The sequence below is a fragment of the Cucurbita pepo genome, chromosome LG16 (genome assembly GCF_002806865.2).
Source record: "Cucurbita pepo subsp. pepo cultivar mu-cu-16 chromosome LG16, ASM280686v2, whole genome shotgun sequence".
NCBI classification, from domain to species: domain Eukaryota; kingdom Viridiplantae; phylum Streptophyta; class Magnoliopsida; order Cucurbitales; family Cucurbitaceae; genus Cucurbita; species Cucurbita pepo.
The window spans coordinates 1072389-1091314 of record NC_036653.1 but is presented as its reverse complement, the minus strand read 5'-3'; the positions used below and the strand labels follow the sequence as shown (position 1 = coordinate 1091314).

Genomic DNA, 18926 nt, shown 5'->3' with positions numbered 1-18926 from the left:
AGTTATATTCTAACTGATTATTAAAATATATCTTACTAACAACTCCCTAAATATCTCAGTTATATTCTAACTGATTATTAAAATATATCTTACTAACAACTCCCTAAATATCTCAGTTATATTCTAACTGATTATTAAAATATATCTTACTAACAACTCCCTAAATATCTCAGTTATATTCTAACTGATTATTAAAATATATCTTACTAACAACTCCCTAAATATCTCAGTTATATTCTAACTGATTATTAAAATATATCTTACTAACAACTCCCTAAATATCTCAGTTATATTCTAACTGATTATTAAAATATATCTTACTAACAACTCCCTAAATATCTCAGTTATATTCTAACTGATTATTAAAATATATCTTACTAACAACTCCCTAAATATCTCAGTTATATTCTAACTGATTATTAAAATATATCTCCAAAATATCCTCTTAATAGATAAACTTGGGTTAGCATGCAGGTTTCGGGTCAATGAATGGAATTTGAGTTTGGGGTCACGCGGGTTGAAGGGCACGTAATTTCTTTGGTTCGTGGGTCGTTTGCGACGACGCGTTCCTGGGCTGCTGGATCCTACACCGGCATGGGGCCACTCGACTTGAATATCCAGCCCGTGGACTCGTCTTCTCAACCTAACTTTCTAAAACTGCAACCCGATCTCCCTCTCTTCTCATATCTGAACTCCAACGACTCTCTATACTCAATTTTCGCCGCCACTGGTTTACCAAACACTCGTACTTCAACCCTGAACACTCCTATCAAGGAAGCATGGGTGGAGTGCTTAGGTGGAGTGCTTATCAAGGAAGCATGGGTGGTTCAAGTTGCACTAAAATCTTCGTTTCACCAAAAATCTTGCGATTTTGAGGGAGATTCAATTATTTTCAGCTGCTATTACATTATACTCCTTAAATAAGAAATTTTTTTTTGGAAAGTGTCTAAATCTCAAAATTACTCTGGGTATTTCTAGTTCAATTCATCTTCTTGTTCCCTCATAGCTTTTTATATATGATGATTTCTCCACAACACTTTGATAAAAGGTGATGTTCCTAGTACGTAAAGCTTTTATATCACAAGCCAAGATCTTCACTGATGTTTCTTCGTATCTCAAGTCTTCGACCAACTCTAGTGTAACGACCCTAAATTTCCCTTCTTAACATTTAATGTGGAACTAACTTTATTCGGTGTTCTCATAAATTCAACGTTTATTTCATACTTCATTTATTACCCTGGGATAAATAAATAGAAAGAGGATGACTTCAATCATACAATGTACTTCCTAGAGGAGTGAGGACAAGCCATGGGTTGGCTTGAGAGTATAACCATTTTCAAATTTGGCAATTTTGTAAGCCATTGACAAATTTGGCAAAAAAAAATAAAAATTTCAAACAATCCTCCAATAAACGCAAAATGACGACTCCAAGAAGAAATTAAGCTCCTTATCCTTAATTAACTTTTTTATAAAAAATTAAAATATGTAATTATACTCATTTAGACATACCTTCTTTAAATCTTCCAACTCTTTTGACAATAAATCAAAAAGGAAAAACAAACGAGAATCCTAATTTCAAAAGAAAACATTACTATTTTTAAATTATTTTAATAAGTAAATTGATAATGAAGTAATATTAGAAAAAACAAAGGACTAATACTCTAGAATGACCCCTTTGTGACCGCGCAGCTCTCAAATGCTCCACCACCTTAACCGATAATCTGTGAACCCCTAAAAAAAGGTGAAGGGTGAGTATAAAAATACTCATTATGCAACTTACTTGTAGGCTCTCATTGCATCCTTAACCTATTAGATATTCACGCTGTGAATGTTTGATTAATCCACCACACCTAAATGGTGTGAAAGTTATCTTATTTATAATCAAATAAATTACAAGGATATGGAAATAGTAATAAATGAAAATAACAATAAATGGAAAGATACCTATAGTAATAAGGCAAATATTAGATATTTGCCTTATAATAAAATATCGAATATAATGTATATGGTAAACTATAATTTATTACTAAATATCCTTAACACCCCACCACAAGCTGAACGTCGGATTTGAACGAACGTGAAGCTTGAATCTGAAAAATTCAAAGAGGCTGAGAAACACTTTTCGTGAAGATGTCGACAACCTGATTCAGAGGAGGCGTATAGAAACACTTTCTTAGCCATCGAAAATTGCAGAGGGATCGCCACTCAGCGGCGATGCTGCCTTGGCTTCGGCGAGAATATGTCTAACCCATGAAGAGGGATTGTCGCTTAGCGACGATGCTGCCTTGGCTCTGGTGAGAATATGTCTAACCCCAAGAAGTAGAAGGGGAAACCTAGAGCAAGGGACAAAGACAATGTTGAAGCCGGAAGAGTCGCCACATTGGGCGAAGGAGCCAATTTTGGCAAGAAGGGCAGCCGGAAGAGTCGCCACATTGGGGCGAAGGAGCCAATTTTGGCGAGAAGGGCGGCGGCAACTTGGTTGGCGAAGATGCCAGTGCGGCGCCTAGATTCCAAAGGTAAATCTCTGCAAAAGGTCGATAGGCTTATCGAGATTCTGTATATTTCCGAAGAGAAATGCTGATGAAGATCCTAAGATTAGGGTTTCTGTGAAGGATGAAGGATAAAGGGAAAATTGAGAAGAAAATGAAAGAGACTATGTTTGGAAAAGGTGAGGTTGTATGTACAGAGTATGGTGAAGGATGATTTGGAGGTCAATAGGGTGGAGCCGAAGAGTAATTAATCGGCTCCGCCTGCGGTAGCCATGAAGACTGCTCCTGCGGCGTCAAAGCCAGCAGGGGTGGTGGAGAAGAACAGTAGAAGATTTCAAAAGCCATTGAAAAGAAAGGATCCGGGTTGCTAAACCAAAATGGCTCTGATACCATGTGAATGTTTGATTAATCCACCACACCTAAATGGTGTGAAAGTTATCTTATTTATAATCAAATAAATTACAAGGATATGAAAATAGTAATAAATGGAAATAACAATAAATGGAAAGATACCTATAGTAATAAGGCAAATATTAGATATTTGCCTTATAATAAAATATCGAATATAATGTATATGGTAAACTATAATTTATTACTAAATATCCTTAACACACGCGCTCTACTCTATGCTCTAGGAAGTATAACTTTTGGTGTTCGCTTGACTAGCTAGCTTTGCCTATAAGCAATAACTGACCTTGCAGAGCTGCTCGTCTGCTACCTGAGCGTCAATAATACGCCTACAAAAGGTAGGTAATACTATCAGCTAAGTTAGCTACACAGTGACTCCTCGTATCACCATATCAATTCCAACTCTCTGAATCTAATCCTGCAACTTGCTCTGTTTAGCGACCAATGCAGAAGTATGGACTGTCTTTTCACTCAGGACATCTGCTACAACGTTAGCCTCCCCTGGGTGGTAAAGGATCTCAACATCATAATATTTCACCAACTCTAACAACCTTTTCTGACTCATACTCAGTTCTTTCTGCATCAACAAATATTTAAGACTCTTATGATCTCTGTAAACTTGAATTCTCTCACCATATAGGTAATGAGATCAAGTCTTGGCAAATACCACAACTGCAATCTCAAGATCATGTGTGGGGTAATTTCGTTCATAATGCTTCAGTTGTCTAGAGGTGTAGACGATTACCTTGCCACTCTTCATAAGCACATAATATAACATAACATCACAAATCAAAACATATCACAATATGACATGTGCAGAGGCCACTGGGTACGTGTCATCATATATAAAACAATTCTTCCAACAAAATCAACAATGGAGCCACTTACTTTGTTGCCCTTGGCTGAAATTACTCAATAATCCTTAGGCTTGTTTGGAATGCTCCTTATTGCTTACATCAACCTACATTACCAAAAGATCGTATAATCCCGCATACAACTTACTTAAAAATATCCACTCCCAATTTCAAGCGTAAAATAACTTAAATTGAGCAAATGGGGATGGAACTGACCATAAGTGTCTTGTATGAGGTGAAAATCAGCTATGGAAGGTAGGAAATGTAGGGATCGGTTCCAAAATGCTAATACCGAGCCAGATACGCAATTTTTTAGCCATTAAATGCAAATGACATTGCCACCGAGCCATGCGTACATGAATGAGCCAAGGATAAGGCATGGCTGGAGAGGATGACATGTGCATTGCACGTGAGAGAGAAACGTGGACTTTGGGTTGGGCTAGCTAAACACAAATAACCTCTCGATCGTGATTATGTGTTGGGCCGCACACATGGGTATGATTTACTTTGATTGTGTGCTATTCTCTTAAATTGGTTTGATCATTTGATTCCGTTAACTTTAGTTACATTATGAGTTTGTATGTGTCTAGCAAGAATTGAACTTTTCAATATTTTTTTCATCTTTTTGAATAACTACTGTTACATCAAATAAGATAAGATTATGTGGCTCGGAGGAATTGAACTTTTCAATATTTTTTTTCGAATAACTACTATTACATCAAATAAGATAAGATTATGCAGCTCATTTGAGATCCAAAAGATCTAAAGAAAGGAATGAAGAGATCTAAGTAAGGACCCAAGTCATTTCTACAAAGTAATTTTAAGGAGTTAAAAAAAGGACTTTGAAAGAAAGATTGGAAATGTGAAATTAAAGAAAATGACAAAAATGTCATATTTTCCATTTTTAAGGAATTTTCGGAATTTTTAAATTCTTATCTAAAAAGAATTTCAAGAGGTTGAAGGAGTAAAAAATGACAAACAAAATGTCTTACAAAAATTGGATTTTTTTGAGAAAAATAATAATAAAATATTCAGAAAATCGCAAATTACTCGTATATCCATATAGGTCAAGATAATTACGAAAATGTCATGGATTAGAAAATCAAATATGCGATCGTAGAAACTCATAAGAAAATCCCTCGAAACTTCAAATCCGACTGTTGAATCTTCACCAAAATTAAATATGTTATAGAGAACATACAGCTCACCACATCCAACGACTAGAATTCAAATTGGAAGTTAGAAGCTCGCTGATCGGAGATGATATTTCCGACGGATAATCCAAAAAACTCTTTTTTAAAATCACGACGATTCTAGAGGTTTCAACGTTGGTTTAGGCTTTCCCTATGAAGTCTGAAGTTGGGGCATTCATATGGATTAAGGATTGAGTTGAGTCGAGCTCATATCGCAAGTAATAAGCATTTAGTGTTTGGTTCTCCTATTCTCACATTTCTTCCAAATTCGAGATCAATGGTAAATTATTTCCCATCAAACTTGTTCACTTCTAAACTTGATTACCCACAAGTCTTATAAAAAGATGAGTGCTGAACTGATATTTCATGATAGGTCTCCAACACGAATGCATGTAATTGTATTTCCTTACTCCAATAGTGGGGTCACTTACCAATTATTTCTTAAAATACTCAAGCCACGTGCTACTCTTACTTTTTCCAGGTAAAAGCAAGACACGTCTAGATGGATGACAATTATGTCGCGAGGATGACCATGGGACTAAAGTTAGGGTAGAAGCATTCATGTTATTAGTAGCCCGTAAGTTAGACTAGGGTGTTGTTTCAATATCTCTTTATTATCTAAGTTTAACATGGCTTGTTTTTCCTTTATAATTATTTTAACGACTTTGTTATAAACATATAAGTCTATGAAATCGTTTTGAAATGATTTAACTCGATAAAATAACACTCACTCTTCTAGAAGCACATTTTTGGAGGAAGAGAGGATAACCTATGTATGGTGGACAAGAAATGGGTTGGCTTGAAATGTGATGTATTTGGTCGGCAGCCAATTTTTCAAACCTTTTACAAAAGTGGCAAAATTTAAAAATTTGAAACACTCCTCAAATAAACGCAAAATGACTATTCCAACAACAAATTCATTTAATAAGTAAATTTATAATAAAATAATATAAATTAACATAGAATTTATTTAATTGTAATAACAAATTAATTAGATAAATTAAATGTGAATTAACTAAGTGATAATTGACATGTACTCTTAATCTAAAGGTTGGATATCCCATTTAACAATTGTTATATTAAAAAAAAAAAAACTAATATTTGAGAATAAAGCCGGATTTAGATCATCTATATATATTAGTTACCTCTCTTAGGAATTAGTCATTAAACCAACAAATTCTTCCTTCAAGAGTCTCTCAATGGCTCTTTACAAGTTTCTCACTCCTTTTGTCATGACCCCTTCCATCAAACGAGTTTATTTTGATCAAAACTCTTCATTTATCTGTCCTACTGCTAAAGTAATTAGTGATGCAAGAATATCAAATCAAACCATTATACGACGCTCTGGAAATTACAAGCCTCCTATCTGGAAACATGAGTACATTCAATCATTAAACAGTGAATTTAAGGTATGAATGATAGAAATCTTTAAATTGGTTCTATTCTTTGTTTATTTACATTTAATGTTAAAAAGAGTTAGCAAGTACTTGTGGATATGTATGTTATGTTCAGGGAGAAATATATGTAGAACGCTTCAATAAGCTCAAGGAAGAGGTTGGTGTTCTTATAAACCAAATAAAAGACGATCCTCTAAAGCGACTTGAGCTCATTGATACTTTACAACGACTTGGAATCTCATATCATTTTGAGAATGAGATTAAGGATGTGTTGAAAGGAAAATATGAGAAGAGGTGTGAATGTGATGATTGGAAAAAGAATAATTTGTATGCAATATCACTTGAATTTAGGCTTCTAAGACAACATGGATTTAATGTTTCGCAAGGTATTAACTTTCTTCTCCATTTAATTTTTTTTTTAATACTTATCATGTTCGTTAAGACAATGCATATTTATTAATTTAACAATTTTTTATATTATAATGACAGAGATTTTTCATAACTTCAAGGATGAAACGAAGAATTTTAGCACAAGACTCTATCAAGATTTAAATGGAATGTTATCATTGTATGAAGCTTCGTTCTTATGTATAGAAGGTGAGAACATTTTAGAGGAAGCAAAACATTTTACAATCAACTATTTGGAAAAATATATGAGATCGTGCAAGGATGAATATAAAGCATCCATTATTAGACATGCGTTGGAGCTTCCCTTACATTGGCGAATGTCAAGATTGGACACAAGATGGTTCATTGATATCTACGAGAGAAAAGTGGATATGAACCCTATTCTTCTCGAAATTGCTAAATTAGATTTCAATCGAGTTCAATGTCTCTACCAAGAAGATCTGAAATATGCATCAAGGTATGATATGGATATTATAAATATATTTAGAGCATTAAAAATAATTGTTTGGGGTGAGTTTTTCTGGAAACTTTGTTTCAAGTCACCCATTTAGTTGAAAGTTTTCTTTTTCTTTAAAAAATAGGATACTTTTTTTCTTTTTAATGAGAAAAAAGATATTTTATATAGATAGATGGTTGTAAATTTAATACTTCTGCTCACTTAACATACGTTCTTGTATATGCTAATTAGGTGGTGGAGGAGCACTAGATTTAGCGAAAAATTAAGCTTTGCAAGAGATAGATTGATGCAAAATTTTCTTTGGTCGGTGGGTGTTGGATTTGAACCTCAACTCTCATATTTTAGAAGAATGTTCACAAAAGTTGTTGCAATAATAACGACAATAGATGACATTTATGATGTATATGGCACATTAGATGAACTCGAGCTCTTTACCGAAGCTGTAGAGAGGTTAGTGATCGATAAATATATTTTTCGCTTACTAAATGATTTAATGAAAATAATAACCCTCTTCTAAATTATAATTTTAGGTGGAATGTTGATGTACTCGACCAACTACCTTACTATATGAAAATATGTTTTCTTGGTCTCCACAATTCTATCAATGAGATGGCTTTTGATGCACTAAGAGACAAAAGAACTAATGTGACCCAATACCTTAAGAAAATGGTAAGAATTTGATTATGATGAATTTTTTTAACTTTACAAATTATTATGTAATTTACTTTATAACAAATTTAATTTTACAGTGGGTAGATTTGTGCAAATCTTATATGTTGGAGGCTAAGTGGTATCACACCGGTTATAAACCAACATTAGAAGAGTATCTAGACAACGCATGGATTTCAGTAGGAGGACCACTTGCATTAGTTCATGCATATGTTTTGACATCTCCAATGCTCCAAGACATGGAGAGCTTGGAAGAAAATATTGATATAGTTCGATGTTCTTCCATAATTTTGCGACTTGCTGATGATCTTGGAACATCAACGGTATGGGAACAATAAATCATATTATCGTTATTAAAAGCAATTTTTTTTTATTAAAGTAATTAAAACCTATGTATACGAGTAGATAAGCATCTTCGAGTTAATGAAATTCCATATAGATTATTCCATTTAACATTTTGGTACATTTATTTACTAACATGATTTCTGGATGGACATTTTATTCAGGTTGAATTAGAGAAAGGCGATGTTCCAAAATCAATACAATGCTATATGAATGATACAGGAGCTTCAGAGAACAATGCTCGTGAACATATAAAGAGTTTGATTAGTGAGACATGGAAAAAGTTAAATACGATGGAGGTCAAGAATTCAATATTTCCTCATGTGTTCATTGAAATAGCTAAAAATCTTGCTAGAATGGGTCATTGCATGTATCAACATGGAGATGGACATGGCACAGGGTGCCAAGAAATAAACGATGGTGTAATGTCTCTATTTATTCAACCCATTTCCATGCAACACATTTATTAAGTGTGGAAGGAAGTTGGATTTCTTTATGAACTCATTTCAAACAGAACTGTAACCACATAGTATATTACGAATTTTTTTATGAACCTTAAACTAAGTATGAAATAGGAATTAGGAAAGAAAAGCACTAAGAACCTAGAGTTAAAAACCCTAAAACCAATCATGTTGCTTGGGATTTAAGTAATGTTAAAATAACTAACTATGTGAACTCTGCTATTGAGCATATTATATTATGTTATATATGAAATTTGGTGGTCATTGGAAAAGGTTGAGTAGGTAAACCAAGAAACAGTGTAAAATAACCATAAAAACCCTAAGGTAATTTACCTTGGGTTTATGACCTAGAGAACCTCCGAATGCTATGAAACTCTATAGTAAATCTTTCTTTTTTTATGATGTTTGATGATGATGTGAAGTTTGAAAGCGTTTGAAACACGTTAAATAACAAAACCAAGATTTATGAGTAAAATGATCAAAATGCCCCTAGAACTACTTATGATATTTCAAGGTCTATACATGCTCCAAATGACCTACTACTTTCTAAAAGGTCTATTCTTAAGGATATGAAGATATTTTTACAACTTCAAGTTGATTAGAGTAAGTTTGGAACCTAAACCAAGTTAGGACCTAAGAAAAACCTCAAAGAAACACCTTAAGGCTCAAGACTCTTCTAGAACCCTCTAATGAATTCATTATGACTCGATGACTTTCTAGAATAAATCGTGCATGTTATTATGATGGGTTCATATGTTTATGAGTGCATGTTACTAACTTATGCCTCAAAGAATTAAGAATCTTAGAAACTTACCACATTAAGAACCAAGAACAATATAACACAAGTTCTACGATGACTAAGGTAAGAAAAATGCTAGGTACCACTCAAGGATAAGGGACCAGGGTCCTTAGACACATAAACTAAAGAATGCTAGGTAATATTGTAATCATGTCCAATTATGACCCATGACCGCCCACCACAAGGTACTTTCATAGGCCCATGTTTTCCTATTCTAGGTGGGATGTCCTGCACCATGTTTCACTAGCAGGATGTCATGTTTGGCCTCATGTTTCTCTCACCTAGATGAGATATCCTACACCATGTTATGGGTACACTAAGATTTGCAAGTTGCCATGTTCATGTTGCACCAATAGCGTGACCTTTGTGATCTAACATGGGGAGTAATTTGTTAGATAAAACCTGAGGTTTTCCTTATTTAGATTCACACCATTACATTTACATTAATTACCCTTTGACAAACATGTCGAATGGATTAACGAATTTTTAGACGGCAATTTTGTAGGAAGTGGCACAGATTCAGTTGCCACTCTCCAGCCATTTTTAGGATAGGTTATATTTAAATGACAACCCCATTTTGAGGATAGGTTATATTTAAATGGGAAATCTATTCAGATTTCACAACCTGATTTTAAGTGCAGTCAAACTTTCAGTCCTTCTCTCTGTTATTTTATGCATTTTATTTTTCTTCTAACAACCTCTTGTCGACAATTTCCTCTCACCGAAAAGAAAGGATTTTTCTGGCCGATTTTCGAAATCCAACAAGTGGTATTAGAGCCTGGTTGAAGCCATCGGTGTATATCATTGCGGAGGAGCCAACCTATCAACAATCAACTTGAATAGCTCAAGTGTTAGAGTGTTGACCTAACAACACACAGGTCTCAGGTTCGAGTAGAAGAAAATGCAAAGCGCAAAAATAAACACATCGTGGGGTCCATCTCGAGCAGGCTCGCTCACTCCCCCACGTCGCCAAGTGCCGGCATCTCCATCACCACCACGAAGAGGCCGTGGCCGACGTCGTGATGATGGGCATCGAGTTGTCTTTGAGCGAGTGATCAGGGAGACAACGATCGCCGTTTTTCAATGCGGATCACAGGGCTTGTTGCAGGTCGTCCCCGATCACCTCGAGCAAGTCGCGATTTCAATTGAAACATTGTGACACCGGCGAGAGCAATGGGCTCTCCAGCCGCAAAGGTGGTAAGAAATCGTAGAAATCTCGCCGGCGCATGCACGTGAAAGAGGCAGATCAAAAGAAGGATGAAGTCGGCCCTTTTCATGGTGACTACTGCACCAGTCCTACCTGACGTCCCTAATCCTGAGGAAGAGCTCCCCAAATCCAATCGGTGAAAGAGGCGAGCAGCAAGAGCACCGGCGATGGGTCCCCTCGACACNAGACTACGTCGCTTGGAACGCATGAAGCCTTGGACATAGGTTGTCAGGTTCATGACTAATATGGTAAATCCTAGGGACAAAAACCTAGAAAGTACCAAGAACAAGACAACGATCTAAGACTAGAATATGTATCAAGATCCAAGTTCTAAGGATAAGAACCAAGAACTAAGAACCATATTCCTTAGATTAGAACAAAGGTTGCAAGATCGAAGGACCAAAGTCTTCAAGATCATGATAAGAACCCACAAGGAAAGTACAGAACTATGTGGCCTAATTACTTATCACAAGAACAAGACACAGGTAAGGAAAGAATGTGGTACTGTAGCATATCAAGGACACAACTAAGAGCCTACAATNTCGACGACGGTTGCTCACGCAAGTTCGGTGCACGGCAAACTGTGGTTTTAGGTTTTAGGAGAAGATTGTTAGATAAATAAAACCTACGTCGAATTGATTAACGAATTTNAGTAGGTGCCATAGACAAGCCTAACCTGTCGTTTTCAACCCTTTTGTTTTAAATTTTTTTTTTGTGTCGGTTCCTTATTTTGTGTTTTAAGTATTGCGTTGTATTTTAATTACTTATGTATGAACACTATTCTTTTATAATGTAAATATAATTTATATTATGTTTTAAATTTCTTTGTTTTATTCAACGAAAAATTTATCCGTCTTTTTTGAGTCAATGAGTCAACCCGATCCTTACAAGAGACCTCATGCTAATTATATGTTCACGTGCATTAAGAAAATTTTCCATTATAATTAGTACGGATACGTACACTATAATGATATGATATAGTATTAAGTACACCAGATACTATGCACGCTCCCTTCCCTCCATTGTATACCAACATCGTGAGTGTATGCTAGCTGAAGGCCAGGTCGAGGGGGTACATATGCAAACTCGCCTTTGGGTCCATGTGCATGTGTGTGGTTCGTGTATAGAGAAGTATTGCACACCCAATATTGCCTTGACGGGAACTTGAGACCAAGGCCATGAAATGATGTTTAACGATAGGTCCCAAACACGTATGCATGTAATTGGATTTCCTAACCCCAATAGTTGAGTCACTTACCGAGTATTTCTTAAAATACTCAAGCCAGGTGCTATTCCTACTTTTTTTGGTAAAGAAAAGACACCTCTCTATGGATAACAATGTCATGGAGTTGACCATGGGACTATAGTTAGGGTAGAAGCATTCATATGATTTGTAGCCCTTAAGTTAGATAAGTGTATTGTTTCAATTTCTCTTTATTTTTTAAGTTTCACGTGGTGTGTTTTTTCGATGTAATTGTTTTAACGATTTTGTTATAAACATGTAAGTTCATGAACTTGTTCTAAAATGTTTTAACTTGATAAATTAACCGTCACTCTTGTAGAAGCATATTTTCTATTGAAGGAGGAGAGAATAAGCTAGGTATGGTGGACAAGCAATNCTTAGCCAAGAATCAAGAACCTCCTAAGACCTCCCATGGTACATCATGTTCATGACTTAGACTATGTTGTTTGGAATGTACGAAGCCTTGAGCGTAGGTATTCAAACTATGCTGCTAGGAATGTATGAAGCCTTGGGCATAGGTATTCAAGTTGTATCATAGAACAAGCCCTGGATGCAGGATTAGACTACATCGCTTGGAACGTAAGAAGCCTTAGATGAGGTTTTTCAGACTATGCCACTTGGAGTTCATGAAGTCTTGGGCATAGTTTTTCAGACTGTATTACAGGGAATACCCTAGATGCGAGTTCAGACTACGTCGCTTGGAACGCATGAAGCCTTGGACATAGGTTGTCAGGTTCATGACTAATATGGTAAATCCTAGGGACAAAAACCTAGAAAGTACCAAGAACAAGACAACGATCTAAGACTAGAATATGTATCAAGATCCAAGTTCTAAGGATAAGAACCAAGAACTAAGAACCATATTCCTTAGATTAGAACAAAGGTTGCAAGATCGAAGGACCAAAGTCTTCAAGATCATGATAAGAACCCACAAGGAAAGTACAGAACTATGTGGCCTAATTACTTATCACAAGAACAAGACACAGGTAAGGAAAGAATGTGGTACTGTAGCATATCAAGGACACAACTAAGAGCCTACAATTAGGCTACTTAATGAGTCTTTGTACTCATTCCTTTTTTTTTTCCCATGTTTTTCAGGTAATAAGGTGCTAGTCGAGATCAGGAGCGGACTTTGGAGTAGGTGCCATAGACAAGCCTAACCTGTCGTTTTCAACCCTTTTGTTTTAAATTTTTTTTTTGTGTCGGTTCCTTATTTTGTGTTTTAAGTATTGCGTTGTATTTTAATTACTTATGTATGAACACTATTCTTTTATAATGTAAATATAATTTATATTATGTTTTAAATTTCTTTGTTTTATTCAACGAAAAATTTATCCGTCTTTTTTGAGTCAATGAGTCAACCCGATCCTTACAAGAGACCTCATGCTAATTATATGTTCACGTGCATTAAGAAAATTTTCCATTATAATTAGTACGGATACGTACACTATAATGATATGATATAGTATTAAGTACACCAGATACTATGCACGCTCCCTTCCCTCCATTGTATACCAACATCGTGAGTGTATGCTAGCTGAAGGCCAGGTCGAGGGGGTACATATGCAAACTCGCCTTTGGGTCCATGTGCATGTGTGTGGTTCGTGTATAGAGAAGTATTGCACACCCAATATTGCCTTGACGGGAACTTGAGACCAAGGCCATGAAATGATGTTTAACGATAGGTCCCAAACACGTATGCATGTAATTGGATTTCCTAACCCCAATAGTTGAGTCACTTACCGAGTATTTCTTAAAATACTCAAGCCAGGTGCTATTCCTACTTTTTTTGGTAAAGAAAAGACACCTCTCTATGGATAACAATGTCATGGAGTTGACCATGGGACTATAGTTAGGGTAGAAGCATTCATATGATTTGTAGCCCTTAAGTTAGATAAGTGTATTGTTTCAATTTCTCTTTATTTTTTAAGTTTCACGTGGTGTGTTTTTTCGATGTAATTGTTTTAACGATTTTGTTATAAACATGTAAGTTCATGAACTTGTTCTAAAATGTTTTAACTTGATAAATTAACCGTCACTCTTGTAGAAGCATATTTTCTATTGAAGGAGGAGAGAATAAGCTAGGTATGGTGGACAAGCAATGGGTTGGCTTGAAATGACGGCACCCAATTTTTCAAACATTTTACAAAATTGGCCAAATTTAAAATTTTGAAACACTCCTCAAATAAACCGAAAATGACGATTCCAACAACAAATTCATTTGATAAGTAAATTGATAGTAAAATAATATAAATTAACGAGGAAGTTATCTAATTGTAATAACAAATTAATTAGATAATTAAATGTGAATTAGGTCAGTGATAATTGACACGTACTCCTTATTCTAAAATTAAGAGGTTCGATGTCTCATTTGACAATTGTTATATTAAAAACTAATATTGGAGAATAAAGTCGGATTTAAATCATCTATATATATTAGTTACCTCCCTTGCCAATTAGTCATTAAACCAACAAATTCTTCCTTCCACTCTCTCAATGGCTCTTTACAAGTTTCTCACTCATTTTATGATGAACCTTCCATCAAACGAGTTTATTTTGAAAAAAAATCTTCCATTATTTGTTCTAGCTAAAGTAATTAGGGAAATAAGAGTATCAAATCAAACTATTATACGATGGTCTGGAAATTACAAGCCTCCTATTTAGAAACATGAGTACATTCAATCATTCAACAGTGAATTTAAAGCATGAACGATGAAATTTTTAAATTGGTTGTTTTCTTTATTTATTTACATTTATTTATTTATATTTAATGTTAAAAAGAGTTAGCAAGTACTTGTGGATATGTATGTTATGTTCAGGGAGAAATATATGTAGAACGCTTCAATGAGCTAAATGTAGAGGTTGGTGTTCTTTTGTACCAAATAAAAGACGATCCTCTAAAGCGACTTGAGCTTATTGATACTTTACAACGACTTGGAATCTCATATCATTTTGAGAATGAGATTAAGGATGTGTTGAAATGAACATATGAGAAGAGGTATGAATGTGATGATTGGAAAAAGAATAATTTGTATGCAACCTCAATTGAATTTAGGCTTCTAAGACAACATGGATTCAATGTCTCACAAGGTATTCACTTTCTTCTTCACTTAATTTTTTTTAATCAGAGTAAAGATATCAACATTAATTCTCTAAAAAAAAATTAAGTATTATTATTATACAGACACCCACCAGAGTGAAAATGAATATGTAAAAATGTCATTAGGAAAGTTTAATACTCATGTCATGTTCGTTATGTTCGTTAAGACCATGCATATTTATTAATATAACAATTTTTTTATATTATAATGACAGATTTTTCATAACTTCAAGGATGAGACGAAGAACTTTAGCACAAGACTCTATCAAAATTTAAATGGAATGTTATCATTGTATAAAGGTTGGTTCTTACGTATAGAAGGTGAGAACATTCTAGGGACAACAAAACATTTTACAATAAACTATTTGAAAAAGTACATGAGGTCGTGCAAGGATGAATATGAATCATCCATTATTAGACATGCGTTGGAGCTTCCCTTACATTGGCAACTATCAAGATTGGATACAAGATGATTCATGGATATCTACGAGAGAAAAGTGGATATGAACCCTATTCTTCTCGAAATTGCTAAATTAGATTTCAATCGAGTTCAATCTATCCACCAAAAAGATTTTAAATATGCACGAACTTATGAATATTATAAACATATTTAGAGTATTAAAAATAATGGTTTGTGGCGAGTTTTTCTCATAGCCCATTTACTTAAAAGTTTATAATTTTTATTTTTAATAAGAAAAAAGATATTTTATATAGATGGTTGTAAATTACATTAATACTTTTGCTAACTAATACAAATTAGGAGTGGAGAAGAACTAGATTTAGGGAAGAGTTTTGCAAGATGGGTGTTGGATTTGAACCTGAGCTCTCATATTTTAGGAAAATGACCACAAAAGTTGCTGCAATAATAAAGACAATAAATGACATTTATGATACATATGGCACATTAGATGAACTCGAGCTCTTTACTGAAGCTGTAGATAGGTTAGCAATCGATAAATATATTTTTCGTTTACCAAATGATTTAATGAAAGTAAACCATTTAATTCATAAACATTAATAAAAAAATTATTTCTTAAAATTTAAACCATTAAATAAAATATTATTAAAATATAAATGTCTTTTGAACCTCAAAAGGGTTGTGAGAACCTTATAATTTAAATTGAAAAATGTATAAATATTTAACCCTCTTCTAAATTATAATTTTAGGTGGAATGTTATGCCGTGGACCAGCTACCTTACTATATATGTTTCCTTGGTCTCTACAATTCTATAAATATGAGATGGTTTTTGATCAATTAAGAGACAAAAGAACTAATGTGATCCAGTACCTTAAGAAAACGGTAAGAATTTGACTATGATGACTTTTTTTAACTTGTGCAAATTATTATGTAATTTACTTTAAGACAAATTTAATTTTACCGTGGGTAGATTTGTGCAAATCTTTTCTGTTGGAGGCTAAGTGGTATCACATTGGTTATAAACCAACATTAGAGGAGTATCTAGACAATGCATGGACTTCAATAGGAGGACCGGTTGTCTTAGTTCATGCATATGTTTTCATGGCATCTCCAAAGCTAAAAAACGTGGAGAGCTTGAAAGAACTTGATATAATTCGTTGGTCTACTACAATTTTTCGACTTGCTGACGATTTAGGAACATCAACGGTAAGTGGACAATAAATCATGTTATCATTGTTAAAAGCAATTTTTTTTATTGAAGTAATTAAAACCTATGTATACGGGTAGATAAGCATCTTTGAGTCAATGAAATTCCATATAGATTAGTCCATTCAACATTTTGGAACATTTATTTATTCATGAACATTTTATTTAGGTTGAATTAGAGAGAGGCGATGTTCAAAAATCAATACAATGCTATATGAATGATACATGAGCTTCGGAGAACAATGCTCGTGAACATATAAAGAGTTTGATTGATGAGACATGGAAAGTTAAATACGGTTGAGGTCGAGAATTCAATATTTCCTCATGTGTTCATCGAGATAGCTAAAAATCTTGCTAGAATGGCTTAATGCATGTATCAATATGGAGATGTTCATGGCACAGGGTGCCAAGAAATAAACGATAGTGTAATGTCTCTACTTATTCAGCCCATTTCCAGGTAACCACATTTGATTATGTATCGAAGGAAGTTGATACAGTTTTGTACAAAAACACTATTTCTTTTTTATAATGTACAACTGGTTCTGCCTTAGCTTTTAAAATACTAGGTGTAAGTGTATTTTGTGTTCCTCCATCATGGCATTACATACAACGATATCGTCGAGATACACTACGACAAACTGATCTAGGTATTTATGAAAAACTTGATTCATTAAGGTATAGAATGTAGCTTGTAACACCCCAATTTTATACTTAGATCAGATTCATCATTACATGCACGCCTTTAATAACATATGCGGAAAACGTAATGATATATTTTAAACGAAGCCATAAATTTATACATTTAATTTAAAATAAGCAATAAAAATAATAATATTGTCAAAAACAACGTCTTAACATAATTTTCAGTACAAGAATGAAAAGTCACCTATGAAACTACTATTTAACAAGGGAGGTTAGAAACTTTTCTCATTAATCTAATTACAAAGAATTGTCATCATTATCTAATTTCCTCACGTGAATAAAATGCTTTAAATTATGACATGACGTACTCTCCTCCATTCTCAGGCCTAAATAATTTGATCTTCAACCTTATTTGATTTTTAAGTTTAGTTTTCCACTTCTTAAAGGTGACGAACACATATAACTTGTGTTTTAAGAAATAAACTTATATCTTCCTTTTGAAATCATCAATGAAGTGACGTGAAACTTAGATCAACATATTGATGAAATAGGAGATAGTTCCCAAACATTTGTACAAACAATTTTCAANTTTTTTTTTTTTTTTTTTTTTTTTTTTTTTGCCACCTTTGTGAAGCTAACTCGTTTTTGTTTACCCATAACGCAGCTCTCACAAAAACTCATACTAACTAGTTTAAGATTTCTAAAACTTCTTTCGCAGCCAGCATCCTCATTCTTTTAACGTATATATATCCAAGTTTAGTGTACCATAGACTTGAACTTGAAGCACTCTCAGCAATAGCAGCTATGTATATGCACCATGTAGTGATACATAAGGCTCTAGATCTTGGGCCACGTGCTGCCACCATAGCATTCTTAGTATCTTGGGCTGAATATTGAAAATCATGGTTAACTCTACATGTATGATTATGCTTCTTCTTCGATTTAGTATAATCTGTCAAAAAGTGTTATTTTCTTCCAAATTTCAACACATTACGTTTTTTCTGTTTGAAGACTTTCATTAGTTTTTTTATTTTGATCGACTATGTATGTTTGAGCGCTTCGAGTTACTTCTTCCCCCTCGATCAACACTAAGAGCATTGTCCGTTAAGGCCTCAATTTCTCATTTGCGAATATTTTCACAGAGAACTATATGTCAAATTTCCAAACAACTTGAGTAATAATGACTTCAAAATCCTTCAAAATTAATTTCTACATAGCTTAGTTGACTTACAATCATATTGAACTCATTTATATGATCTGCAACAGATCCACCTTAAGACATTTGTAGATTGAAAAATCTATGCATCAAATGCATCTTGTTCATAGTTGATGATTTTTGTACATATTTGATAGCGCATTCAACAGATCTGGCGTTGTCTTCTCCTTAATGATGCTGAACACCATATTTTTAGAGAGCGTCAACTAAATCAACTCTTTAACTTGTCAATTCTTAAGCTTACACGGCTTCCTAGTTATGTTATCTAGCTATCCAATTGCTACCTTAAGATAACGGCAGTAAGAAAATAGACTGTTATGAGGTAAATTAAATGTTTTACCAGAATCATTTTCTTTTTCCACTAATTATGACAAAAATCCATTTTTGGGTACCAAAAAAAATTGTATTCTCAAATG

General features: G+C 34.1%; 1 protein-coding gene and 1 pseudogene across 1 annotated transcript; both read left to right on the top strand.

The window, feature by feature from the left end:
* Window positions 1–6113: 6113 nt before the first annotated feature.
* LOC111777117 (terpene synthase 10-like) lies at window positions 6114–8749 on the top strand. Its single transcript, XM_023656570.1, has 7 exons — window positions 6114–6353; window positions 6457–6727; window positions 6831–7206; window positions 7438–7656; window positions 7737–7875; window positions 7956–8198; window positions 8382–8749. Exons 1-7 carry the CDS (start codon window positions 6144–6146, stop codon window positions 8685–8687), a joined length of 1764 nt encoding a protein of 587 aa, XP_023512338.1. The 5' UTR covers window positions 6114–6143; the 3' UTR covers window positions 8688–8749.
* Window positions 8750–15826: 7077 nt separating this feature from the next.
* Window positions 15827–17113, top strand: LOC111777721 (annotated as a pseudogene).
* The last annotated feature ends 1813 nt before the right edge of the window (window positions 17114–18926 follow it).

Excerpts from the sequence above, each read along its gene's own strand:
- LOC111777117 (XM_023656570.1), top strand. The coding sequence starts at position 6,144 with ATGGCTCTTTACAAGTTTCTCACTCCTTTTGTCATGACCCCTTCCATC. Across the intron at positions 6,728-6,830 it reads TGGATTTAATGTTTCGCAAG|AGATTTTTCATAACTTCAAG; the intron begins GTATTAACTTTC and ends TTATAATGACAG. Across the intron at positions 7,876-7,955 it reads CCCAATACCTTAAGAAAATG|TGGGTAGATTTGTGCAAATC; the intron begins GTAAGAATTTGA and ends TTAATTTTACAG.